The sequence below is a fragment of the Puma concolor genome, chromosome C1 (genome assembly GCF_028749965.1).
Source record: "Puma concolor isolate L17-30 chromosome C1, mPumCon1.1.hap2, whole genome shotgun sequence".
Classification (NCBI taxonomy): domain Eukaryota; kingdom Metazoa; phylum Chordata; class Mammalia; order Carnivora; family Felidae; genus Puma; species Puma concolor.
In genome coordinates, this window is record NC_141674.1 from 58,386,728 (window position 1) to 58,414,038 (window position 27,311).

The 27,311-nt window shown below is 35.2% G+C and overlaps 2 protein-coding genes and 1 pseudogene across 8 annotated transcripts in view; 1 reads left to right on the forward strand and 2 right to left on the reverse strand.

Annotated features, from left to right (window-relative positions):
- Positions 1-27,311, forward strand: part of SRSF11 (serine and arginine rich splicing factor 11) — a 45,234-nt gene that overhangs the window by 8,232 nt on the left and 9,691 nt on the right. For 2 of the 7 annotated variants that reach the window (XM_086717270.1, XM_025935369.2), the window contains exons 1-7: positions 8,356-8,770; positions 15,209-15,342; positions 19,099-19,208; positions 21,155-21,247; positions 21,979-22,028; positions 23,436-23,563; positions 25,379-25,460. In XM_086717270.1, the coding sequence (XP_086573396.1) occupies positions 8,571-8,770; positions 15,209-15,342; positions 19,099-19,208; positions 21,155-21,247; positions 21,979-22,028; positions 23,436-23,563; positions 25,379-25,460 (797 nt within the window). In that variant the 5' untranslated portion in view covers positions 8,356-8,570. The other 5 variants (XM_086717273.1, XM_086717271.1, XM_086717272.1 and 2 more) reach the window with 5 other exon arrangements.
- The window catches only part of ANKRD13C (ankyrin repeat domain 13C), a 123,741-nt gene continuing 108,328 nt past the window's right edge, over positions 11,899-27,311 (reverse strand). Inside the window, exon 13 of the mRNA XM_086717269.1 lies at positions 11,899-12,037. Within this exon, the coding sequence (XP_086573395.1) occupies positions 12,021-12,037 (17 nt within the window). The 3' untranslated portion in view covers positions 11,899-12,020. The remainder of the gene's footprint in view (positions 12,038-27,311) is intronic.
- On the reverse strand, positions 12,153-12,252 carry LOC112849075 (U6 spliceosomal RNA; annotated as a pseudogene).

The window sequence follows — 27,311 nt, forward strand, 5'->3', positions numbered from 1 at the left end:
TAATACTCTTGCTCTAAAAATGTAGAAAAGTAATTGAAGCCTTCCTAGAAAGATTTTTCCATGAAACATTTGCATTTTACCAAAAAAGGGATGCTTTGTTTAGCCATTATCAATTATTTGTGCATGCTGTTTGTATTAGGATCAAAATGAGTATGAAAATTTGAAATCTGTTGGTGTCATTTTTCTGTTGTAGCAACCTCTTAAAGAAGAAAGGACACCTAGTAATTAGTTTTACATGTTTACTACCAAAATATTTTCACGTTTGACAATAATGCTCTGAGGGAAGACATTGAAAAGATAAGGTGAACACAGACTTTCCTGTAATGATAGATACCATTCATTGAGTGCCTATGTTCTGGACACTATGCTAGGTGATTCATATTCATATTATTTTTAATCTTAAAAACTTTGGTACTTTTGTCCTCATTTTTCACATAAGGGAATTAGGGCTCACATGGCTAATTATAGGCAGCCCCTATTATAAAGGTTGAGAACATGCACAGAGGAGTGGAATGGGGGACTTGGACTTTTTAACATTTAAATAGTTTTAGTATTTAACATTTGGCATTTATTACTTTATAATTTTTAAATAGGCCAAAAACAAAACCTATGTTAAAATGTGAAGTCTTGGGGCAGCTGGGTGGCTCAGTCGGTTTAGCATCTGACTTTGGCTCAGGTCATGATCTCACAGTTCATGGGTTGAAGCCCCGCATCGGGCTCTGTGCTGACAGTGTGGAGCCTGCTTGGGATTCTCTCTCCCTCCCTGTCTCTTGCCCCTCCCCCATCAGTGCTCTTTCTCTGTCTCAAAAACAAACAAACAAACTTAAAGTGAGATCTTAAGAAACTCTTCTATATATATTAGCTTTTCTGATTAATATCTTTCATGTGAATGATGTCTAAGGCACAGTACTAGCCTAAAATATAGTGATAGTGTAAATAAAATGGAACCCAGTTGAGGTAACTATTCATTTTTGAAAATGGAAGATTTTTAATTTGTAGAGTAAGGATAATAATAGAAGTTAATATTTTCTTTTCTAAGCATTTGTATTAGTATTTTCATCCTCATAACAACCCACTCTTATCCTTATTTTTCAGATGAGGAATGTGAAGCATAAAGTAGTGAGCCAAAGGTCACAATTCCCTTCATTGGTGGTAGAGCCCCTTTAGTTTAACTCTAGGTCTGCATTCATAATCACCTTAAGTGTTGCCAGGGCTAAAAGGCATTATAAAAGCGTTCCAATGTAGGTCCTCTTTTTACTGAGTTGAACACACTTTCTTTTTTTCCCAGTTTTATCAGACCTTCGAAATAATTTTCCTTCATAAACAGAAAATTTTATACCATAGGAAAAAAATAAGTGCTCAAATGGTGCAGATGCCTAATTCCTTGATTAAGGATAACTTTAATATTAAAATGCTTGAAACTGCTTACTTAGAATAAAGATACGTGTAACTCTACTGAATTTTTTTAACGATTGTGAAGCAGCCCCTCAAATGGCCTTTTCTCAGTTGAAACTCCAAAAGAACCTTCTATAACATAGAGGATAGTATTGAGTTGTATCTGGAGCTTCTCCATCCAAGTATTTATGTTGACCCTCTTCAATCCAAAAAGCCAAACAAATCTGTAGAAGTAAGTTGTGATTTTCCAAGTAATACATATGCATTATGGCTGTGAATACTGTGCATATGTATATATAGGCAACAGCATTTTAATGCTCCAACTACTACTTTTTTCCTCTATGTTAATATTCAAGGTATTAATAGACCCTGTGCTGTCCAATTGAAAAACATAGATATTCCTGCTACTGGTAGACAGTACAAATTAATACAAAACTAGTATTTGGAAATAAATTTAAGTAGACTTTTTTTCTGTCCTAGTATGTGTGTCCATTCATCCATCTATCTGTTGGTCGCATAATGCTAACTATCCTTTAGCTTCTCCTCTTCATTTAGATGGAGAAGAAGAAAGGGGAGCGTGAGATTTACAATTTTGATATTAAAATAGATATTAATATTTATAGAATTATCTAATTTATAGAATTAGAAATAAAATTCTCTAATTGTAAATTAGAAATTCAAATTAAGGGGTATCTGGCTGGCTCAGTTGGTGGAGTGTGCAGCTCTTGGTCTCAGGGTTGTGAGTTTGAGCCCCACGTTGGGCGTAGATTTTATTTTTAAAAAAACCTTTAAAAACTTTTCTTTAGGGGCGCCTGGGTGGCGCAGTCGGTTAAGCGTCCGACTTCAGCCAGGTCACGATCTCGCGGTCCGGGAGTTCGAGCCCCGCGTCAGGCTCTGGGCTGATGGCTAGGAGCCTGGAGCCTGTTTCCGATTCTGTGTCTCCCTCTCTCTCTGCCCCTCCCCCGTTCATGCTCTGTCTCTCTCTGTCCCAAAAATAAATAAAAACGTTGAAAAAAAAATTAAAAAAAAAAACCTTTCTTTAATGAAATTCAAATTAAGATAGATCTGCAGATAAGTTTTTTTTAAGTTGAGGATCTGTAAGCAGCAGTTTATTTCATATTTTTTCTTACTACATTCTATAGCCATAGAGAAAAAAATGTATAGCCAAATACTTGGAAAGTTTATCTCAACCAGATTTCCTTGTAAATCTAACAAGTATATTCCTGTCTTCATTCAGCAAGCCTTTGCTGAGTGGATTATATGAGTGAGGCATTTGTGAAGTTTCTAGCACATAAATGATACTTCCTAAATTTTGTCAAATACTGACTTTGTTGTAGTATATTGTTGGGCATCAGGAAACACAAAGACAAATACATTGTCTTCCCTGTCCTCAAAAAGTGTTATTTGCTAGAGAGAAATTGCTGCTTAACTAATTTGATTAAAACTCTGTTGCTTTTGCAGATTCGCAAAATTGTGTCAATTTGGAGGCCTTTTCTATTAGTGTGCACAAGCGAATCTTAACAGTAACAGGTGACTTGCTTGACTTATCCAACTGGGAACATGGTATCCAGTGGGTAGAGTGATAATACATACCTGTGCCTATTCTATCTTTTAATTGAAGAAATTCCAGCTGAAATTATGAGATTTGTTTTTTGCATTGGAAATATCTTTATAAGTATTCTCTTCCTAGTCTTATTCAGATATAATTGGCACACAGCACTGTGTAAGTTTAAGGTGTACAGCATAATGATTTGATCTTAATGTATTGTGAATTATCACAATAAGTTTTGCTAATACCCATCATCTCATATAGATAATAGAAAGGAAAAAATGTATTTTTTAAATAGTCATTTTGTTTTACATCTCTAGTGCTTATTTATCTTATAACTGGAAATTTGTACCTGTTGACCACTTTCTTCCAATTCCCCCTACCCTCACCCCTACATCTAGTAACCACAGATCTGATCTCTTTTTCTATGAGTTTGGGCAGTAGAGGGGAGAGGTTAGATTTCACATATAAGTGAGATTGTACCATATTTGTCTTTGTCTGACTTATTTCAGGGACCATAATGCCCTAAAGTCCACCCATGTTGTCAGAAATGAACGGATTTCCTTGTTTTTTATGGCTGAATGATAATACAATTGTGTATATATATACACATACATATACATACCACAACTTCTTTATTCATTCGTCAGTGGACACTTCGGTTTTTTCTATGTCTTGGATATTACAAATAATGCTGCAGTGAACATGGGGTTTATATATCTCTTCAACATAGTGTTTTTGTTTCCTTCCGATACAGTCTCAGAAGTGAGATTGTTGGATTATATGTAGTTCTATTTTTAATATTTGAGAGACCTCTATACTGTTTTCCTTACTAGCTGTACCAATTTGCAGTACCACCAACAGTGCTCAAAGGTTCCCTTTTCTCCACACCCTCCCCAGCATTTGTTGTCTCTTCTCTTTTTGATGCTAGCCATTCTGATAGGTGTGAGGTGATATTATAGTTTTGATTTACAATTCCCTAATCGATTATTAGTGACACTGAGCATCACTTCATATAACTGTTAGACAAATGTCTATTTAGGTCCTTTGCCCATTTTTAAATTGGATTTATTTATTTATTTATTTATTTATTTATTTATTTATTTATTTATTTATTTATTTTTGCTCTTGAGTTGTAGGAGTTCCTTGTATATTTTGGATACTAACCCCTTATCAGATCTATGGGTTTGCAAAAATATTTTTCCCATTCTGTACTTTCATTCATTTTGTTGATGGTTTCCTTTGCTATGCAGAAGCTTCTTAGCTCGATGTAGTCCCACTCATTTGTTCTTGATTTTGTTGTTTGTGCTTTTGGTGTCCAAAAAATTATTGCCAAGTCCCATGTCAAGGAGCTTTTTCCCTGTTGTTGTTGGGTGGGTGTGTGTGTGTGTGGTTTTTTTTTGGGGTTTTTTTTTTGTTTTTTGGGTTTTTTTTTTTTTTGCCTAGAAGTTGTATAGTTTCAGGTTTTTAATCCATTTGAGTTAATTTTTGTGAGTGGTGTAAGATAGAGATCTAGTTTCATTCTTTTAAACACAAGATCTTTGTAGAAGCTTTAAATTGGAAAGTACTAAAGCTTGTTCATTATGACTAAGAAGCTTGGTATTATTTCTGAAGATTTGTGTAAAGTATTACTTTCTAATATTCTTTTACAGAATATCAACATATTCCTGCCAATATCTTAGCAGTGTGATAATGGCTGTTCCCCACCTGTAAGTAATAGGACTTCATTATGGGGAACCTATAAGTTATTTTCTATATTCCAAAAGCCTTTCAGAAATCATGCACTATAACATGCATATATAGGCCAAAACCAATTATATGACTATATAAGCCATAATATGACTGGTATACAGGCCAAAATGACAGATTACTTTTTGCTTTGGATTAGAAATAGCATTAAATCTTGGTTACACTGGTAATATTTCTCATTCAGATATAGCTGGAAGCCTTCCCAATCTACTCCCAAAGATCAGCTGTGACCCTTCCCTTTACATATTTCTTTCACTTCACTTTCCACATGATACTGACAGGATCTCCTTATAAGTCTCTCTGAAATATAAACAATGATCTTCCAACTTTTCTTGAAAGCTTCAAACTTATTCTTGCCCTCAGGATCTTTTTAATTTGCTATTTCTCATGTTTGGATTGCTCTTCCCCCAGAAATTCAAAAGGCTTGCTTCCTTTTATTAAAGTCTCAGCTCGAGGGGCGCCTGGGTGGCGCAGTCGGTTAAGCATCGGACTTCAGCCAGGTCACGATCTCGCGGTCCGTGAGTTCGAGCCCCGCGTCAGGCTCTGGGCTGATGGCTCAGAGCCTGGAGCCTGTTTCCGATTCTGTGTCTCCCTCTCTCTCTGCCCCTCCCCCGTTCATGCTCTGTCTCTCTCTGTCCCAAAAATAAATAAACGTTGAAAAAAAATAAAATAAAGTCTCAGCTCGATAACACTTTCTCCCCTATCTTTTATCCTGGTTTATTTTCATCATGGCATATTATTCACATACATCTTTGTGTTTATTCATTGAAAGTTTGTCAGACTAAAGTTATATGAGATCAGGGACATTGACTATCTTTTCTCTACTGTATTCCTAATGTCTAGGAAAATCCTGGAACATAACAGGTGCATAATACTTGAAGGAATTTGTAAGTTTTTAACAACATTTATGATATGGACGTTAAAGTAAATTAAGATGACCATTATACCCATCTTCAGATTCTATATTATAGTTATGTTTAATCAGGAGCCTAAACAAATCTGAAGTGATTTAAAACTACTATAGATTCAGGTCACCTGGGTGGCTCAGTCAGTTAAGTGTCTGACTTCGGCTCAGGTCAGGATCTTGCTGTTTGTGAGTTCAAGCCCCATGTCAAATTCTATGCTGCCAGCTCGGAGCCTGCTTCAGATTCTGTGTCTCTCTCAAAAATAAATAAACATAAAAAATAGATATAAAAATAGATATACTTGTTATTTACTTTGATATATTTATTTGCTTTTAGTTATTTCTATGGGCATCATATAACAATAACTCAAGGTAGTTAATTATTTAATCTACTTGTTAGACCTACAAAGATTTTCATGATTATGGTTCAGGTCCTGATTGAAGTAGATTCTTAGAAGTGAAGTGAAATTTCTTCAAATCACGCTTTATAAATAACAGGGTGGTATTCTGACCACTCTTCTGGCTCTAGATCTAGTGTTTTTTCTACCTATCAGATGACTTGAAAATACTCAAAAATCCTCTTTATTATAATAAGATTCTTTTTTGCCACATTGTTTCTCCATTTGGAAGCACCATCTATTGGCATATTCAGTGAGTCATTATACATAAACTGGCTTCTGATGGTTTAACCACAAAACTCTCTTTGGTTTGAATGTATAATTTTAATTATGAAATATGTCAGATATATGTAGAGTAACATAAAAGATTTCTGTGTATCCACCAATAAAGAATAAAAACATGCTAACATTAAAGAAAAAAAAAAAAAAAGGCAGGTATGAACCCTGCCTTTGTGTTGTCCTTTTATCATAGAACAATGTAGCAGGATTGGCACATGATAGGTACTTCTAGTAAGTGTTGAACTTTTCATATGACAAAACAAAGCAAAAAACAATTTGGTAATCAGTTTGATGTCCTTTATTCCAGGGAAGACAATCCATGGATTCGGGGATTACGGTGCCTCACAAACTGTTAAACACCCTTCCCAAAAGATTTTGGACAAGAGCGTGTTCTAGAGAAGATTAGGAGAAGCAGCACAGAAATAGGACATGATTGGCCAGGAGGTTGAGGGATTTTCTTATAAAGCTAGCAGGCCCTGTTTTCTAGATAAGATAAGTTAACTAAAAGCTGAGTTAGAGGATTGTGATTGGTGTAAGTTAGGTTTCTTGAGGTAGGTGTTTCCCGTAGGTGCAGGCTGACTTAGGTTTAGATTTATGACTTGGGCCAGGCCACTAGGGCAGCCTCAGTTTTGTGTGTCCTGATACAAATTAACTTTAACAAATTAAGAGTCTGTAATTGGCAGTTACATGTGTTAGCTTCAAAGTGAGAAAATAAATTATCAGACATTTTTTATATTCACAAGTACACACCAATGAGTGACATGCCATTAGTTGTAATTTGTAATTTTACTGAGACTTACATGCAACCAACCTACCCTTGTTTTTATAAGAACTAGTAGAAGGGACTTAGTGCATAAACCTAGCTAATTGCCTCTACATCCAAATCTCAATAACTTTGTGTTCTAATCTCTCACAAATCACACTCTTGACTTCTTTATTGCATAGATGTATTAATGAACAAAAATATCCTGTAAGACCTCAGGTTTTAGCTTCAGGTGTTAGCCTCCAAAAATATTTAGGGGCAAGTAAAATATTTAACAATCGTCTTAGAGTGAATGGCTCTGTCATTAAGGCATATTTATTCATGTATTTAATACATTTATTGGACGTTCACTATGTGACAGACATTTCCCTGAGTCTTAAACTGACTCAGAAAACTCAAAGGCTTTGGGAGGAGATACATGTCAACATAACAAATACAGTATATGTATCCTCTGTTGTCGAGCAGAGAAGAGGAAGCCCTAAGTCAGCTTGCAGAAGTTGTGTGAGGGAAGGAAGGCCCCACAGAGGAAGGCAGATAAAATGAGGGAAGGCATTAATAATTTATATAAAGGCACAGTGACATGAAAGATTTTGTCAGGTTTGGGGAACTGCACGTGTTTGGATAAAATGGGTGAGTAGTTCAGATGAGGTTGAAAAATTAGACAATTTTTCATCGTCAAAGCTTCAAAACTATTTTAAGCAAGATAATATGTATGTAAATCAAGTTTTTCTGTAGAAATTTCAGATCATATACTTGAATATATTTAGGTACTATAAAGTGTGATTTTAAAAAGTCAACTTGTGAAATAAAATGTGTGTGTTAAGCGCTAAAGTAAAACACTGAAATCTCTTTTCAAGGTTTTAGTGGCAACGCAAATTGGTTAAAAAGTTAATGTTTCCAAAATGTATGTAAAGGTTTATAACTGTATAGTGATGGGGAGGAAAATTTGGTAACTAGCGAGGAAATCTCCGTAGTAACTGGACAGATCTGTAGCTCTTCTGTGTGAAGAAATAAAATATCGTGGTCATTTCTAATAAGGATAGTTGCTAAGGTGTGCAGTTTTTTGCAGAGGAGTGAATGGTTATTTTTTAAAGTTAATGACTTCCGCTTCTTAAAAAGAAAAAAAAAAAGGTGGGGGTAGCGAAGAGGGACGACGACCTCCATTAGACCGCGGTGCCTCGCATTTTTCTGGCTGCGGACGAGGCTTGCTGGGCCTGCGCGAGGCGGGGTCGACGGTGACGCGCCCTTGCGCCGCAAGGCATTGTGGGGAGCTCGGGCCCGCGAGTGAGGTGGTTGGAAAGCGAGGTGGGGGCGGCCGTTTGTTTTCTCGTGGTCTCGAACTCGCGCGCTCTCGCCCCCCCCCCCACCCCCGACAAGCGGCGGGGTGGAGGAACGGCGGCGGTGGCAGCGGCGGCTGTAACAGCGGACACACGTCTGTCTCCTCTCCGGCGAACCGGTTCCTCTTCCCCCTCCCTCTCACTGTTTGTTGTGTGTTTGATGTGTTAAAGCAGGAGCGAGAACGCGAGCAGCGCCATGAGCAACACTACCGTCGTCCCCAGTACTGCGGGCCCGGGCCCCAGCGGCGGGCCCGGTGGCGGCGGCGGTGGCGGCGGAGGCGGCGGCACCGAGGTAATCCAGGTGACTAATGTCTCCCCGAGCGCTAGCTCTGAGCAGATGCGGACCCTCTTCGGTTTCCTAGGCAAGATCGACGAACTGCGCCTCTTCCCGCCAGAGTGAGTATCGTCCACCATCACCGTTTTTACTAACTCCTCCCCGTTCGGGGCCTAACTACACCATTTCCTAGGCCCTTGTCGACGCTCCCTTGGACCAGGTTGCTTTAGTTGAGGCAGGCTGTTGATTTACTTGTGAAAGAAACTGCGTATTAGGCTTAACGCAAAGAAGCGAAGACAGTGTTTTGGGAATTAAAGAGGCACAGCCTTTTAAAATCTCAGGATTTGGGGTTTTTTCTTAAATTGTGCCAACGTGGTCGTTCCTTGAGCATTGAGAGAGAGGAAGGCAAACTAAATTTTATGAATTTTGTATATAGTTTTTTTTTAAGTCAGATGTTTGAGTTCTTTGAAAAGTAACAAAATTATTCATTCCTATGTTAATTTGATAATGAAGTTTGTTGTCAGTTCACTTAACTGTTATGTATTGCCGTTAACTGATTCTGGCGCAGTGAATATATTTGAGTTAATATTCTTTGACAATTCAGTGAGCCTTAATACTTAATTTTTTTAATGACAAAAATGGGTTATAGCCGAAACGTAAGGTTTTCTTTTGTGTAAAAAACGTACACCTTTATGTTTCACAATTGTTCTTGAGAGGAATTTAATAGAATGTTAAATTTTTGAATTTCGATTGATGGCTTTTTGTTTTTATTCTGTTGTCTCATTGCGAAAATATTAAATGAGTGGGTTAATTGCAAAGAAAAACTAAAGCTATGAAGTAAGCTACGTGATAAATACTAGAACCAACATTTGAAATAAAATGATGTGCTCTTTGTGAAGAGTGAAAATTCAAATATTATTGTCTAATGAACGCAGGGTACCCGCTGTACATTGAGAGTTTTATGATGTCACTTAAGTACTAAACAGGAAATTGGAGTCCTCAAGGAATCCACTGTTGTGGCTGTAATAAATCATTAAGTACTTTTTACTCTAAAATAACAGGTTGATTATACTGCAGTATTAAGTATTTCGCATATTTCATCACTTTCTGCTTAAAATATTTTCAAATGATTTCTTAGTGTTTTCAGATTGGTGTGTTTAATTTTCGGGAAATATTCATGCAGAGAGATGCTTGATTTTCACGGAGTGTAGAATTCGGGGAGCATTTTGTTATTTTGAATGGAAACTTGACTGCCTTTGGTAATGGAGGGCAAATAGCTTTCATAATATGAGCATACAAAAATATTTTATTCCGTTTTCCCACGACATACCATTTATCAAGTTGTTAGTGAAATTAATAAACAGTAAAAGGGCAGAAAATGAGAATGACCGATATGATTTTTGTAATCATGTTATTTCTTGAAGTATTTGACATACTGGATTGATTATGAAATAATTATTTCCAGTCTGACAAGTTATTAAGAATATCATTACAGTTGCTGACTTTAGAATGTTTTGTTAGTTTTGAAAATGCTGTTCTTATGATGCGTTTATAAACAGATGACAGAGGTGTTGGCTGTTTACTGGTTCCTCTTTTACCTAATGAATGATCAACATCTTAGAATCATGATGGACCAGAGTCTGACTTTTTTGCTTTATTATCAAAGGAGTAGTTCCATCAGAAACAGAATAACTTATGTGCATCAGATAACATGATCTGGAGTGCTGTGCATTAAGAACTCTTTTCCCTGTTTTGGGAAGAGAGCAGATAAATATTGACACATTTTTGCTCTTTGATCCCTTCATATATATTTCTACATATAATTTTCTCATCTGAAACTGTAAGGTTCCAATATAGTAGATGCTAATATTACCCTAGTTGCCTTCGTGATTTGAATAGTATGGATGTAGATTCCTACTTATGTTGATTTAATGTTAATGTAAGTCTCAGTTGCTAATCTGACCTGCATAATTTGGAAATACTTTATGGACAGTTTCTGTAAGCTTACTACAGTTTTCGGCGGTAGCTTGCCAGGGATAATGTGGTATGGAATCTGACATAGGACTCCAGAAAGGTTCATCATTCCAAAATATTCAAAAACTCTACTTTTTTACTTAGAGAATAATATTGAATGGGTCAGAATATATAAAATCTATTGTAAACACATTTGCCACTTTTTTAAGGAGGTATATGTATTTTCTATTTTCCTCAAAAGGCATTTATATTCACCTTGAACTCTTTTCACCTAGAGGTATACCTATGACATGCTTATTTCCTTTTGTTACTCAAATGTCACCTAATCAGAGAAACTTTCCCTGATCACCCTGTATAGAAATAAAACACTGCTGCTTCCTGCTTTCTCTGTTCAACTTAACTGCTTTGTTTTTCTCTAAAGCCCTAATTACCAACTGACAGGTTAGGTTTAGCTTCCTCCCTCTTTTAGAATATGTGGCCTCTTGTGTCACCAGCATCACCTGGGGAGCATGACAGCCCTAACCCACCACTGCTGACATGCTGATTTATAAATGCCTATTGGCAGGGGCTAGGGAGATTCTAGGACCTGGGATTATGCCAAACATTTCAGTGACAATCTCAAGAAGGTTTCTCCCTTTGTTTCATTATTGAGTCCCCCTCTTGGTTCTTTTAAGAAAATCACCGGCCTATAATTTTACCCAGTGATAATAATGTTTCATAAAAAAATAATATTCTAACCCTTTCTTTGGTATGACAGCCATACAGCTATTTGAGAAGCTTCTGTTGGTGTTCTCTCACTCTCTTTTAAAGGAAAATAGTTAATTTGATTCTGTTTGTTCCTAAATTGCATATTGGAAACTCAACATTGTCTGAATGTCTAGTATATGCTAGATGCTTTCCTATTTTATCTGAGCCTGTTTTACGAAGAGTGAACTGAAATTCACATAGTTTGTTTTGCACTCCCAAACTACTCTACCAGTGTCAGAACTAGCATTTCAACCCCAGTGTCGTGATTGTCCTTCACTGCTTTGCTTGATAAGGATTTCCATTATTTAGCCAAGCAACTTATGAGTGGAATCATTCTTTTACAGTTAGTAGGTATTCTTTAAATGTGTGGTTTTAGTGTATTTCAGAATGGAGAATATAACCAGAGAGTTCATTGGGTTAATGATCCCAGGGAAGCATGTGTCAAAGTTACACATTAAGTTGAAGGTTAACGTCAGTAACTTAAATAACCAAAAATAGATTATTTTTCTATAGTTACCAAAAGACTTTATTTTCAATGAAGGCATAGCCAAGTAGACCCAGCTCCATAACTATAGCAGACTCTGATGTAGTATATATTTGATATTTCAAGTCGCTGAAAGTTAATTCACTATTCACAAACTCACGTGGAACTCATTTGCTTATCCCAACTGGAAAACAAAAATAAAATTAGTTTTCTTTCACAGCAAAAAAAAAATCATCATACATTAAATTTCTGAGGAAAAGTTTACAAACCTTGTAACAAAAAATATATTAGAAAAAATTAAAAGTATGGTACATGTCATGAATTTGAGTGTTATTGCACAGGGGCTATGCTAATCTTCTATCATTCCAATTTTAGTATATGTGCTGTGGAAGTGAGCACCAAAAATAAGTATATCAGGGGTAATAAGTATAAACAACAGAATAGTTTGGTAACGTTATCTTTAAAAACTTTTTTTTTTAATTGAATGCAACATTTTACTGTATTTCTTTATAACTGAATAAGGACACAAAAAGAGGGCATATTAGGGCAAGAGAGTCATATTTTCAGGTGAATGTTAACATTGTCACTGACCTGTTGTTTTGGGAGCCTAAGAGATGCCTTTGTTTATGATTGTATGCTCAAAATTTTCCACCCAGAAATGGTTTGGTTAACAGTATTAAAGTGGGAGTTGAAAAAGTATTATCGGTGGCCTAAACTAGTTATCATACTTTAGTTGGCATGTATATTAACAGTGGATCTTATGAATCAAAGCCCTCCTACAAAAGGGATTCTCAGATTCATTAGGCTTGATGAAAAACAGAAATCTCAATTTTCTTTGTGCATCCCAAAAGATTTGGAAACAACCCTTAGAGGACACTTTAAAAAACAGTGGAAAAATACTACCACTCTGTACCTAAAGGCAAAAGCATCATACAGGGCTCAATTTTTTCTATCTTGCTTCTCAGTTCTTTTCAGCAGCCCTGCTTCATCTATATTAATTCTTACACGATTATATTTTTGGAAGTGGTACTTGCACAAAATTCTAAGGTATGAAAATTAATTTCAGGGGCGCCTAGGTGGCTCAGTCAGTTAAGCGTTGGCTCACGTCATCTTGTGAGTTCGAGCTCTGCATCGGGCTCTGCTGGCACCTCAGACCCTGGAGCCCACTTCAGATTCTGTGTCTGGCTCTCTGCCCCTCCCCTGCTCGTGCAACACGCATGCTCTCTCTCTTTTTGTCTCAAACATAAAACGAATTTAAAAAAAATTAATTTCAGGCATCAGTCTGAAACTAACATGCTATCTTATTAGTATGTGTCTTTTATTAATAAATTCTAAGTGAACATAGAAAAGTGTACCCGTGGGTCCAAATAGTAATGGTTTTAAAAAAGATCTTTTGAAGTGGGAGGAGATGAATTATTTGCCCTTCTGTGTTGTCTTACTGTGACTTACGACTCTCTTTTCCATAGTATTTAATTATTCATGTTTTTAGCTTCCCATCACTTACAGGTTTGATATAGCTAAATAATAGCTGCAAGCAATAGCTGTAATATTGCAATGACATGAATGGATAGAAAAAATATGAAGCATTTTAATTGCTGAATTAATGGAAATACACTGTGAACACGTAGGCAGTATTTCCTAATTTTCTTATAAAAAGAACTGTTCACTGGGTTGATGTCTTTTAACAGCTTATTATATAGTCATTTTCTCCTTTAGTCAGATGACAGTGTCAGAGAAATAGTAGAGATCACTTTTCCAGCAATTTAAGTGTCTACTTCCCAAGCCATCGTGGTAGGTGTTAAGAATGAAATGATAGCATAATTTAAAGAACTTTTTAATTTTGTGCTAAAAAGGTGGATATGTAAGAAATACAAAGTGATACACTTTCTAAAAGTGATGCTATTTCTACAGTTGTTGAAAGGACATTCTTTCCACTACTATGGGTGCAGCATTGTTAAATTATAGACCAGTAGTGCTTCACATTAAAAAGATGAAACACCGTGTCCACATTAAAAACACTGTATCCTTTCAAAAACATTTGGCATTAGCTTCTGTAATAAGATAGCTTAAATTCCCTTTGGATGTACCTTATCAGCTGTGCTTTGAACCTGAATTTGGGTATGTGCTTAATATATGGGCAATGCCTTTCAGGAAACATTAAAAGTTCTAATGGGTTTGAGTTCTTGAGCTATTATATCTTCATGTTAGTGCTTAAATTATGAGGAAAATCCTTGCCACAACGAATGCTTATCTGAAATACCTAGTGTAGCCAAATCTGATGTAATTACATTTTTATGTACACACGAAAATCTAATTTACTAGAAAAGTTAGCAGCAAGCCCCATTCTAGTAGCATTCCAATCTATTTTAGGATTTACCTTTTCATTATTGAGTCTTAAAATGCAATTGGCTGTTATAATAAAGCAGTCGTGCTTTACTCTGGGTGCATGTTAAAATCGTCATGGAGAATTAAAGAAGGAGGAGGCATTCAGTACTTCAAAGATCTTGATTTAATTTGTGTAGAGTGGGGAACCTGGGTTGTTTTGTTTTGTTGTGTTTTACTCCACTGGTGATTACTACTGCTTTAGGGCATTGGTTCTCAAATAACTTTTGGTGTGGGGTTAAGAGAAAAATCCTCCTCTAATCTTTGTTACCCTGCCATAAGTTGCACTTCTCTTGTTACACCTATAAAAACAATTAACTGAGGGAATTTTTGAATATTTGTGTAATACTTGGGGTTGGAGTACTGTAGAAGTGTATACATTTTTTGTGTGTTTTTCTGAAGGTGGTCTGAGTAAGGCAGCCTTAATTATTTATAATGGGTAGGAGTTTTAACATGCTGTAGGTGAAAGATGACAGCATTTAGTAGTCAGGTCAAGAAACTGCTTGATTGTCAAAAAGATGTACCTTCTTGCAATATTCTTTTATCCCTGAAGTGGAAATTTTTTGTGTTTTTAACTCTGAAAAGTTACCAATAATGAAAATTTTTCTAAACCAAAAGTAATTATTTTTACCTGTAATTAGAAAGTGGGTGGTATGGTATTAATGGAAAAGAATGTTGACAGTTTTGTGGTCTGCTCAGACTCTTGAGATTATAGTTACAAACTGTTTTTTAACTTGATACACTGTAAATTTAAATAGTGATTGTTTTTCTCTACATGCAATTTGCTAGGAGCTCAGTGGGCGGTACCTTATTTGAAACATCATTTTCTTTTGAAGTGATTAAATAAAGTAATACATACGGTGGTATGTATTTTTATCTGCCTATTTTACTTTTGGAATGTTTGTGAGTCATACATTTGTGTTTTAGCTTATATTCTTTTTCTCTTTTTTTATGTTATTTGCTTATTTTTTAGTGATTCACCTTTGCCAGTCTCTTCCCGTGTCTGCTTTGTTAAGTTCCATGATCCGGATTCAGCAGTTGTGGCACAGCATCTGACAAACACTGTATTCGTTGACAGAGCTTTGATAGTCGTACCATATGCAGAAGGTTTGTGCTTTGTTTAACTACCTATGAGGGCATCCTATGATGACCATCTACCTCAGTATAGTCGTAGAGTGAGCGTTAGTAGCATGTTAGAAATTTAAGCTTTTAAAATTTTGAAACCCTTGTTATACTGCAGTCTATATTTTTACTTGCAGATTTTTTTAATTCTAAAAATTAGAAATCAGGCCTGTTTTTATAAGATATTTAACTTTTTGCATTCTTTTAAAACATTTTAAGTTCATTAAAACCATATCCCTATTGTAATTCCTTAAGATATACCTACTTAGTTAATGTTGAGTTTTATGAAAAAGTCCTGAAGGTGAATGGTTCACTCCATGCACATTTATGTAGAAACCTTCAAATAAATGCATGATGTTATTTCTGTTTTGAATATGACTAGGTTAGTATTATTTATGTAGTACTTCTTCTCACAGATAACTTAAAAAAAAAATCCCACATTGAATTCCAGTATACCAAGGGTTGCAATGATTTTGGTTTTTATGAAAGTTCAAGATTTCCTATAGCTTAGGTGCCAGCTGGGCACTGGGTGAATTGTTTTTATGCCAGATTTTCTTGTTCATTCTTGCTATATTTTCTAGATATCTCTAAATAATAAATTCTTCTCTCTGTTATTTGTGTGTGTGATTTTTGTAGTGGAGAAGGCAAATGCAAAACTCTTCCAGATGACTGAAAAACAGTGGGTCCTCTGCAGCTACAGGGGATTCTAGACATTAACTAAAGGCCAGCAAGCACTCAAGTCCCCCAAGTGTTTTCCTGGTGTAACCATTTGTTAACTACATTTTCTCTCTTTTTACATTTTAGGCTGTTAACGTAATTTGACAGAAAAATAATGAGCAGGGTTTTTGGATCTAAAAAAGCCACTGTGACAAGACAGCACTATTTTAATTCCATTTTGTAAAATTTTCTGAGACCTTTTATAATTAGTTTGTTCCCAATGTACTGCTACTTTATTTGCTTTTTGTTACTATAAATTTTGATCAAAGAAATCACTGAAATATGATAAAATTACTGGATTTTAGGCTAATAATTTAACATATATACTGACCAGAATTTAAATGCTTTCCCCTTAATGAACTGGTCAGTGGAAGCAGAATCTTGATATTGTTAACTTTAGATGCTATCTTAGATCTTGAATACCAGTGTGAACATTTACACCATACCTTGTAAAAGTTGTGAACTGTCTAGTCCTTAAAATTTAGAAGAATTGCCTTTGTGGTTTTCTGAAGAAATTAAATTGCATTCTTAGATGGATTAAGACATGTTATGTAATAATAGTACATCTATCTCCATGATATTAAAGTGTGTGAACCCTATTTTAAGGTTTTAAATTATATATGTACTGATAAACGTTTGAGTTTAGTGTGTTTTGATTAAGCAATTTCTCTTATATCAGTGTGCCTGTTGTAGGGTAAGACTTAACACCAAGAGAAAATTTCCAGAATTCAGATTTAGGATAAGTAAAATGCAGTTTTTGAAACAAGGTTCAAATCATGTGAGTAATGTGCAAAACTATAGTTAGGCTTTAAATTTAAAGAATTCTTATTGTCTAAGTATCATAGTTCCCAAGTCCTGAACATAATACAGTATATCATATAACTGGCTTTCTTAAATATTGTTAGGCCATAGTAAACTTTTTAGTATCTGTTATGAAAATGAAATGTTTAGGAGTGTATATAGAATTACAGAAGTATTTAGTTCCAGTATCTGTTTTTGGTGTATTTAATTCTTGGTATGATATGCTGTATTAATGTTGCCACCGTTAAATAACTGATGTACTCAATCCCTTTGTCACCATTCACCCTAGTTTTAGCTCTTACACTTTGGTGTTGGCTCTTGGTCAGTGTTTTAAAACAATAGACACAAAGTCTACGGTAAGGAATAGTCTTAATTGGTAAAAACTGAGATAGCTGGATATGGAAGGAACTCTTAATAGTAATGGATTTGGGGGTTATTTAGGTTCCTTGGTTAATGTTTGTTTCTTTTGTCTGTTTCTTTTTCTTTCATTTCTACACATTCATGCAGTATTTCATGGTTCTATCAAAGCAGCAGTAAAAAAAATACTCTTGACGCATGAAAATTAACTGGTGAGGGGCCTCATTGCTATTTTTAAATTGTAGTTTTATTTTTAAATAGTCTTTTTTAAATCAGAGGATCAGATGCATGACTTTTTTTTTAATGGATGCAGATCTTCTATCAGGTGTCTCACAATATATTCAAGAGGATGTTAGTTTGCCAGAAATATGTTGCAAATGCACTAATTTGAGTAAGATGTTGATACTTAATATTATCCTCTTGAGACATAATTTTGCATGCAAAATTATCCCATAATCTTTGTAGGTTTGTTAATATTGATGCATTAATGCCCTATATCTAAATGATCTTCTCCCCCCACCCCTCCATAACTCTTGGTATCTAAATTGATGACAGCTCTGACACAAGCAAGATAACAGTGCTGTGTAGTATACATTTGTTTATATTATCGGCACTTCTCAGTATAGGTGGAAGGAACCATTACCTTTATTTAACAGTGGTTTTTCTTTTTTGTTGTTGTGTTTTACAGTTCTTTTCCCTGGTTCAGCCTGAACTATATACCAGGCCCTGCTGAAAATACCACCCAACAGTTTTCTTCTGCAGCTTATCCAGTTTCTCTTAAGTGCCCTGTACATATTGTATGTTTTATGATGAGATGCAGTTTCTTAATATGTATTACAGAAATACTACTGGTATTTGCAAATATGTAGTTTAATTGTATTATTGAACTCTCATTTTGGGGGCTTGGGCACATTAACAGATTAATCCATCTGTATAGGGCTTTTGCTGTTGGATAGAATTTAAATTGTCTACATAAATATTTGTCTTAGGACCCTTAGATTTTATCTGAATACACAGATTAGGCTTTAAAAACAGACATACATGTTGTTTTTGGCTTTAGGAGTTTGGCTAAGTTAGCTTTTGAACTGACACTCATGTAGCAGCATTTTTGGTATGGTTAGCATGGCACATGTTGGAACATAAAGCATTTTACTATACAGGTAAGGAATGTGCCATGTTGTTTTACCTATTCTCTCTCTTTCTTACTCACTTTCACACACATCCTGTGTGTATTCAGAGACCTTCAGAAACATTCATATTCATTTTCATGAGTCAGCAAAAGCCCTACGCTTGATTCCAACAGAATATTTCCTTTACATACTTTTCTTCTCTTAATTTTTACAAAATTTGTATGGTAGGTGTAAAAGAAAATCATAGTAACTGTACCATATTATTAACCCCTAAATCAAACTTTTTTTGTCTTGTGTATCTTGATTTTTCTGTGTGCTTTATAGTGAAGCAGCCGACACGAGTCGTTGTTCATAAAACAGCTTTTGAAAGTTGAGAGCACACCCCTGGAGAACCGACTGTGCTTGCTTACGTTTGGTTCATGACTTAAAAATCGAGTACAGGTGATGAAATCTTGGCAGTGTTAACAAAAAAGTAGTGTGTATTGTGCTATTTTTTTTTTACTCTAGAAACTTAACCATTTGTAGAGAAAAAGGAAACAAATTTTCACACATTGAAGTTTCATTCTGACATAAAATTAATGATAAATAATCATAGAAGTCAAGCTTTATATTTTAGCGAACATAAGTACTTTTCAACAAACTCAGGTGGTGTATCAGGGAGACATTTTCTGGGTGTTTTTGTGTGTTTTCTGTCTTGCAAAAGAGTGTGTTCTAATGCAAGGATGTTTCTCTGCAGGAGTTATTCCTGATGAGACTAAGGCTTTGTCTCTGTTGGCACCAGCTAATGCAGTGGCAGGTCTTCTGCCTGGTGGTGGACTCCTGCCTACCCCTAACCCACTTACCCAGGTACTAGTTTCATTGAATTCTTAAAGGATAGAAAGGAACACAGAATTGTGGATAAACCTAATCGTACTTGAGCTTTTTAAGTGCTGTTAACGATCAGTGCACAGTATTGTAAAGCCTATAATGTAATCGTAGATACTAGGGAGAACGTCTTGAAAATTTACATTTTTAAGAACATTCTGAAAATCACAAATCTGTTATATTTGGTTTTGCCACTCTCAGAATAACTCCTAAGGAACAATTGGGGGTGTGGGGGGGAACCTCATGAGGTATAAGACTTCTGTTGAACATGCTATTAAAAATAGTATGTTCGTTTGGACCCAGAAGGAAAGGTGAAATTCAGACTATTTTTTTCTTTCTCAGTGCCCTTTTGATCTTTTACTCTTATGGGGTTTGAATTAAGTACATGGCTTGAAATAAAGATGAATTCTTGATGGAGATTTTTAACATGGGGAAGATGAAATAAAGTTGGAGAAAATTTTTGGTAGTAATGTTTCTCATCGTGATTGGATACTGTAAGAAGTATCTCATTTTAGGACTGAAAGCACTTCAAATTGCATGTGTTCTTATTCAGAGATTATAACTGGTCAGTGAGTGGTTTCACAGGTAATAGTGAACAGCAAGCTTCAACTAGAATTTTATAAATAATAGCATTTTTTCTGTTATTTTGCCTGTCTAAAGAGTTCAGTTAACTATTAAGTGACTGGTATGGTACCAGAAAAGGATGACAGTAGGAATTTCCATCTTTTTGAGTATGACGTTGTCACTTAGCTCCTAATTTTTTACTTACAAAATGAGGATCTGGGTAACTTGTAGGTAGATATCTTCAATATATAAAATTAGGTAATAACTAAGGCAGATATTTTTATAGTAATAGTAGCTATATTTTAATTGTTCTCTGTAAACAGTTAAAGTACAGTTTGGTACCTTTTATTTATTAAATATTACTAGAAGCTTGGAGAGCTTTTTGCACAGTTCTTACAAAGAAAGTCATACTGCCTGTAGAGCTACAGGACTTTGCGTGGTTTGCATCTATTATTGATTAGAATCATGTCAGGCAAGAGAGAAAAGCACATAGTAATTTGAATAGGAGAAGTTTAATATAAAGAGTTATTAGTAACAGGAGATTACTTAGTGCAACCCCAATGAATACAGTAACCACAGGTTTAAGAAGCAACCGTTACTTCTAGAGCTGAGGAAGAAAGAACGCAAACACATTAGATGAGGGTATTCTTCTTCTCTCTTAAGGCTAAGTTTCACACCTCCTTCAGAAAGGATGCATGACACAGAAATTCTCTGGGGTGCCCACAGAACTTAGAAGAAGGTGCCCAAGAAGATGGCACCAAAACTCACTAAAAAGATGAAAACCAACCACTGGGCATCCCCCTGCAGTAACAATCAGAAAGGGGACATAGGAACTAGGAAGAGAAACCCCTTCCACAGTGTCTTTCTAGGTCCCCCTACAGGTAAAGCTTAACATCATGCCAGATGTCAAGAGAGAAATATTTATAAGGGTGCTACTTCCATTATCACAAAACAGGGCAAGGACAGTGGATTTGGAGCTGAGAAGCAGTAAATATTTAGAATTGTTAGCACAAGAATATATTACATTTTTTAAAATACTCTTCTGACTTCTGGCCATAGGGATAAATGTGCCGTAATAAGTGAAAATTGAGGCTACTGTATATTGCGGGGGTAGGCAAACTACAGCCTTTGGGCAAGACCCCCATTTTTGTTAATTTTTATTGGAACACAACCATGCCCATTTGTTTAGTATTATCTTTGTTTTGAAGCTACAGTGGCATAGCTGAGTAGTTGCAACAGAGCCCACATAGCTACGGACTTAAATTAGTTACTACATTGTCCTTTAAAAGAGGGGGGAAAAAGTTGACCCCTCGCATAAGATACAAAAATTAAATTTTAAATAAATAAAATTTGAAATTTTACAGATTGGCGCTGTTCCACTGGCTGCTTTGGGAGCTCCTACTCTTGATCCTGCCCTTGCTGCACTTGGGCTTCCTGGAGCAAACTTGAACTCGCAGGTACAACTTAAAAGCCTTCAATTTTGAGCGCATTTTTATAATTAAAGAATTTGTACCACTAACTGTTATGTTTGCGTTTCCAGAACAGAAAAAAACTGATTGCTGTAGTGTAGTATTACTGTCTTTTATATAAACTTGTGAATGAAAGGTTTAAAAGGTTACTGCACTAATAGCCACTTAACCATTAGAGAATTTCTCGTTTTATATAGTTCAGAGTAGTTTCACAAGAAGCCAGTACATCATTATGTTACGGAGTCAGAGTAAATAGTCATGAAAGGATGGGAACATAGATTCATAATTCATGTTCTTGTTATTTACTCCTTTGGAAAGTTTGTTTTCTCTCACTTTAATTTGGCTAAACTTTTTTCTAAAGTCCTTACATTGTGGAATTCTTGCATTACACTGCCTAAGCACTTGGAGTTCTGTTTTACATTTTTCTTTGAAATGTTACCTCCTCAGAAAGTCTTAAAATAAGCAGGAAGTAATTGTTTTATAAAACCTAGACTGTTCAGCATTATGATATTCATATTTAACTTGGTAAAGCAGCTCAACTTAATGTGACATGTTTCACTGACATTATATTCCTGTTGGTTACCATTGATTGTGCCTAAAATAATGTTACTTTTTGGAGGTTGGCCAGAGAGCATTCTAAGACATTCAACATACTGAAGGAAAAAAAAAAACAATCACTTATTTTATGTATTCTCACTGTTATATTTTTGTTTTTGCAGTCTCTTGCTGCAGATCAGTTGCTGAAGCTTATGAGTACTGTTGATCCCAAGTAAGGATTTTTGTCTGTATTTCCTTTGGTGATAATGGATATAGTATGTGAATGTCTGGAGAAGTTACTTTTTGATAGTTAGAAAGTTATCTCAAATTGTACAATACATAATTCTGTTTTCTAGAAACAAGGAGAAAAATTCAGAAGTAAGCCCATCTGTAAAGGGTTTTGTGTTCATATAATTTGACTCTTTCTGAACAATTGTAAATACTTTCTGCCAGGATGACCAGAAAAGAGCTACATGTTAACTTTAGTTAATTCTTTTGAAAGATGTATACTGAGTACCTGCTATAAGTCTGTACCTTCATAGCATTTATACTGTAGTCAGAAAGGGAGACATTTAAATACAGTAAAAGTATGTGCATCCAACAAGAGGAAGTACACAGGTGCTGTGGGGACTTATTACAAGGAGAACTTCATATTAAGATCAGAGAGGCTGAGCCTGGGGCATGAATAGTAGATAGGGAGACAGCAGTGAAGGAAACAGTATCCCAGAGCAGAAGAGCAGTGAATGTCACATAATGCCAACATCTTTTCTTAGGTGCTTTGCAAGTTCTCTTTGTGCTATAAGTGTACATTCTCTAGTTGATATGTGGCAAAGTCCTGAGGTATTTTAATAGATAATTTCTTATGTTAAATTGAACTTAATGCTTTTCCTACTTAGTGAATTTTCACTATCAGCAAGTGGGAGAGCATGGAGTGAGGGAGAACAGAATCATTTGACTAGGGTAGTTGCCTTTTTTCTTAAAACTTATTAGATAAAATCTTAGCATGTACCTACCACCCAGCTTATAACCAGTACTGTTGAAATTTCTTGTGTACCCATTCTTGTTTACATTTCCCTCTCTCCACAAATAATTACTACTGTCCTACATTTGTTTCTAATTTTTTTTTCTCACGTGTGTGTAAACCCTTGAGGTCCATCTTTCCGGTCAGCAATTCCATGAGTAACTTTGGTGTGCCATTGGCCTCTGCCTCATTTTCTGTCTATCCTCAACCTTACAAGTAATGTTCTTCCCAAGCAAAATTTTGCTGCTGTAGAAAGTTTTTAAATCATGAAAAATCGAAATCTTAATCTACAATCAAAAATCTACAGCATCTGTGTATTCCCATGTACTAGCATTTCTCAACATGTGCTTATGGAAAGTTAATGGGTGTTCAGAAAAATTAAGCAGGTATTTTTTCTTATTCCAGAGGTCTCTGAATCTTTAAAATGCAGATGCCATTGTCAGTATTGAAAAGGATACTATATTGTACGTGGTTTTACCGAAATTATTATGAAATTCTCTCCTCTTTTTCAAGTAGTATTTTCCTAGAATGATGATATATAAAACATTTGTACATTTATTTGAAATACTGTTATGCATTTTAAAATCCTTCGGATCTCAGTTCTTGGTTCTGTTTCAGGTTGAATCATGTAGCTGCTGGTCTTGTTTCACCAAGTCTGAAATCAGATACCTCTAGTAAAGAAATAGAGGAAGCCATGAAGAGAGTACGAGAAGCACAGTCCCTAATATCTGCTGCTATAGAACCAGGTAAAGTATTGTAGGCATTTGTGTTGAAAATATATGATTGTTTGTGAAAATGATTCTTGCATAAGCTTGGAAATTTATTGAGTAATACTATAGTCATTTTTTTTTTTTTTTTTTTTTTTTAATTTTCCAAATTCTGATGAAAGATCATGTAGTGGAGTGATCCTAGGCAAGGGGAGGGGACGTGTCACCTTGACATATTTGAGAATACCTGGGGATACCTAATTGTTGTGCTGGTGGGTAGAGGGTCAGATTGTTACTAAACATCCTACAATCCTACATCCTGCCAGACAAGCACCATACCCCATCCCTCAAAGAATGATGCATTCTGAAATAATAGTGCCTAGATTTATGTTTGCCTGTGTTGGGATAGCCCAGTTGATTTTAGTCTTTAATTTGACCAAAAGAACCTACTAAAGATGCTTCTATTGTGACATTTGTTTAAAGAAAAGCAAATACCTAAAAATAGTACCTTATTCTTTGCAGATTGTCTTTTTGAGATGAAATGAATGGTTATCGTGTTGTCTGTCTATATAGACTGGATGTTTGGTCCTGATTTTTTTTCCCCCCTTTAAGTAGCGATTTATTCATTTTTCACTCTTCTTAATGGAAGGTTTTACATGTGTACGGGATTAGGAAAATAGTTGTAAGTATAATGTTGGGTAAATTAATACCAAGTGCTTTATGTCAGTTATTTAATCAGACTGTTAATTAATCCAAGGCCACAAGGCAAGCTGTAGACATAACTGGATCTATGACTACAAAGCTAGAATACCATGCTGTAACTTTCTGTGTTCATTGAAAATTAGTAACTAGAATTACTAAAAATAGTTTACTTATGAATCCCCCCAAGAATTTTGTTATTAATATTGACATTTGCAGTAAATTGAATTGTATTAATGAAATGGTCTAAGTGTGAAAGAAGTCTTCAATCTCACTTTCATACAAACCATGTATGAAGAATGCAATAGCTTTATTCCTCTTAAGTCCCAAGTTAAAGGAATTGCTTATGTGTACTATTTAAAATCGAGGAAATGGGAGTCAAATCATTCTAGATCTGTCTCCTACACTTACACAGTTGAAAATTGGTGGCAAAGAGGAGGGATCAAACAGATTAAGACAGCTTGCTTACTAAAACCCAGTTCTGTCTTGGAGTATAGTGAGAACAGTGAACGAATCATGACTTTTTGGAATCAAAGGCCAAATATTGAACCTGTTTATCAACCACTTTAACATAACTGTATTGGAATTTGTTTAGCAGAGCAGCTTAGGCCTAAGTGGTAAAGAAAGAAGGAATATCTTAATGGACTAAGAACTAAAAATGTTTCTATTTCTATTATAAATCTATTAAAAATATGTATCTTGTAGTTAAGTGGTGGTTGGGAGGTGTTAATATATAACATGTGAAAATAATTTCAATCTGGGTGAATTATGGCCATATTTGGGAAAGTAAACCTAGGAATGGAAAAAGGGACTCCTCATTTAGAGGATGAGAAAGGATCCTCATATAGAGGATTCTCTATAAAGAATGAGAAGGTTTAATTCTTTTCATCAATTGCCTTTTCATCAATTGCTTATGGACATTACATTCACAGCCTTCCAAGTCTAGTGAAAATGAAATAGTGAAAGGAACTTTTGGCTAGCCGAAAATCAGAAGCCTAATTTGTGTCTACCAAAAGCCTGGATAAAATGATCACATAACATTTAAGGATGATATATGAAATCTGAGAATTAATAAATTCTTAGAATAACTCACGAACGGGAATAATCTTCCTATTTGATGATTTCTAAATACAGATTCCTTTTTTTAAAATGTAGATAAGAAAGAAGAAAAACGAAGGCACTCAAGATCAAGATCGCGTTCTAGAAGGAGGAGGACTCCCTCATCTTCTAGGCACAGGTTAGATTGTTTATGGTAGTTTACTGTACCACAGACAAAGATAATTTCTATACCTCACATCCTTCTTCATTTACTACCTTTTAACATACTTAGCTCTTGGTTAAAGTGTGTTTTAGTAACTTCGCTTTAGTACAGTGTGTGAATTCACATATGTGTACATGAAGAAAAGGTATGGGCTAAATAGATGATCGGTACTTTAAAACTCCAAAAAATCCAGGGATGGGAGGAATGTACTGGGATTTGGAGCACTGAATAGAGTTAGAACTATGGAAAAAACACTAGACTTGAAACTTTTGGCTTGAATTCTAGTTCTGATTTTTCACTAGACTCTTAACACTCATAAGTTGGAAGGTCATCACTCAACCTACAGATTGATTACCCATCTAATGCATGAATATTTGCAAATGATTTTCTATTCTTTTGGTAATACCACCATACATCTCGTCTGAAAACCCTTTTAAGAATCTGTCATGTTCACTGTAGTGGGTTCAAGTGTTCCAAAATTTAATTTTCTCTTGAAAGTTCAGATGTTGTCATCAGCGACAAGTTTGTTTTTCGTGACATGATAGGCTTTGTTCATTTTTTCAAGAGAATGTCTGCCAGTACCTAGTCTGAACATAGTTTGTCAGACATACTCTTCCAGGTAAAGGTGATAGTTCAGGGGAAAAGCAGTTAGTTACGCTCACAACTCAGTCATGACAGTTTCTTTGATAACAGCCATTGGCCTTTTAATAAGTACGAGAAGTGATTTTTGCATTCATTGGACAGAACATTGCTTAAGGGACTAGATTTAATATTTAGTACTCAATACTATGTCACTAGTATTCAAGGAGCCACATTTTCTGTGTACCTCCATGTTTTTGCTCATAATGTTCCTTTCTGCCTAATGAAATTTACTACATCTTCACCTGCACCTGAGGAACTCGTTTTTGTTTGTTCAGGATCAGCTAAAATTTTACTCTGACATGAAATATTGGTCCTACTTATAATCCTCATCTTCCAGGACCATGCTATTCTAGCTTAGTTTACAGTAAAAAGGAGAACCTAAGTTTTTTTTCTTCTGTATATACCAAACTACATAGTAGCGTTCTCAGATTTTAATTTGAATTATTTTAATATGACCAGTAGGAAATATTTACAATGAAACATGTATTTCCTTGAACAGAGTGTTTTTGGACGCTTGTAATAAACAATACCTCATAACAGAATTATTATGGGTTGTAGTATCTTAAGCATGTTGATCTGTAAAATGACCAGTTACTTTTAACAAACTTTTAATATGCTGCTATGTATATTTTTCTGATTTCTTTTTTAAGAGCTCATATAAGCTAGTGTGTTAAAGTGGCTCTACAGCACATCACTCTTAAAAAAAAATAGCTGTTTCAGGACCTTAGTAAATTTATGGGTGTGGTACCCCTGCTTATTAGAATTTTTTAAGATATTTTGTATTATTAATCACTTTTGTTTAGAAAGAAACTAAGAATGTGCTTATGATTTTTTCTACATCTGTAATTTTTCTGTATACATTAAAGGCAGGAAAAAGGAGTTAATAACTCAGTTTAGCTAAATGGTTATCGACCATTAAGTTTTCTGGCTTTAAGTTTTCTTAAAGCCAGAGTCCTCAAAAGATGAGTAGTGCTTAATTCTAGTAACATCAATTTTTATTTTCCAGAATTTTTTTTAACCTTCAAGAAGAAAGTGATTATTCTGATATTTTGTATTCCATATCACCCAAAATATACTATTATTTCCCTTTACTGAAGTTAGGCAACATAGTAGTTGTTAAGAGTAGAGTGTTGAATAAGGTAGACATGTATATACTCTCCATTTTTATTAAGCTTACAGAAAGGT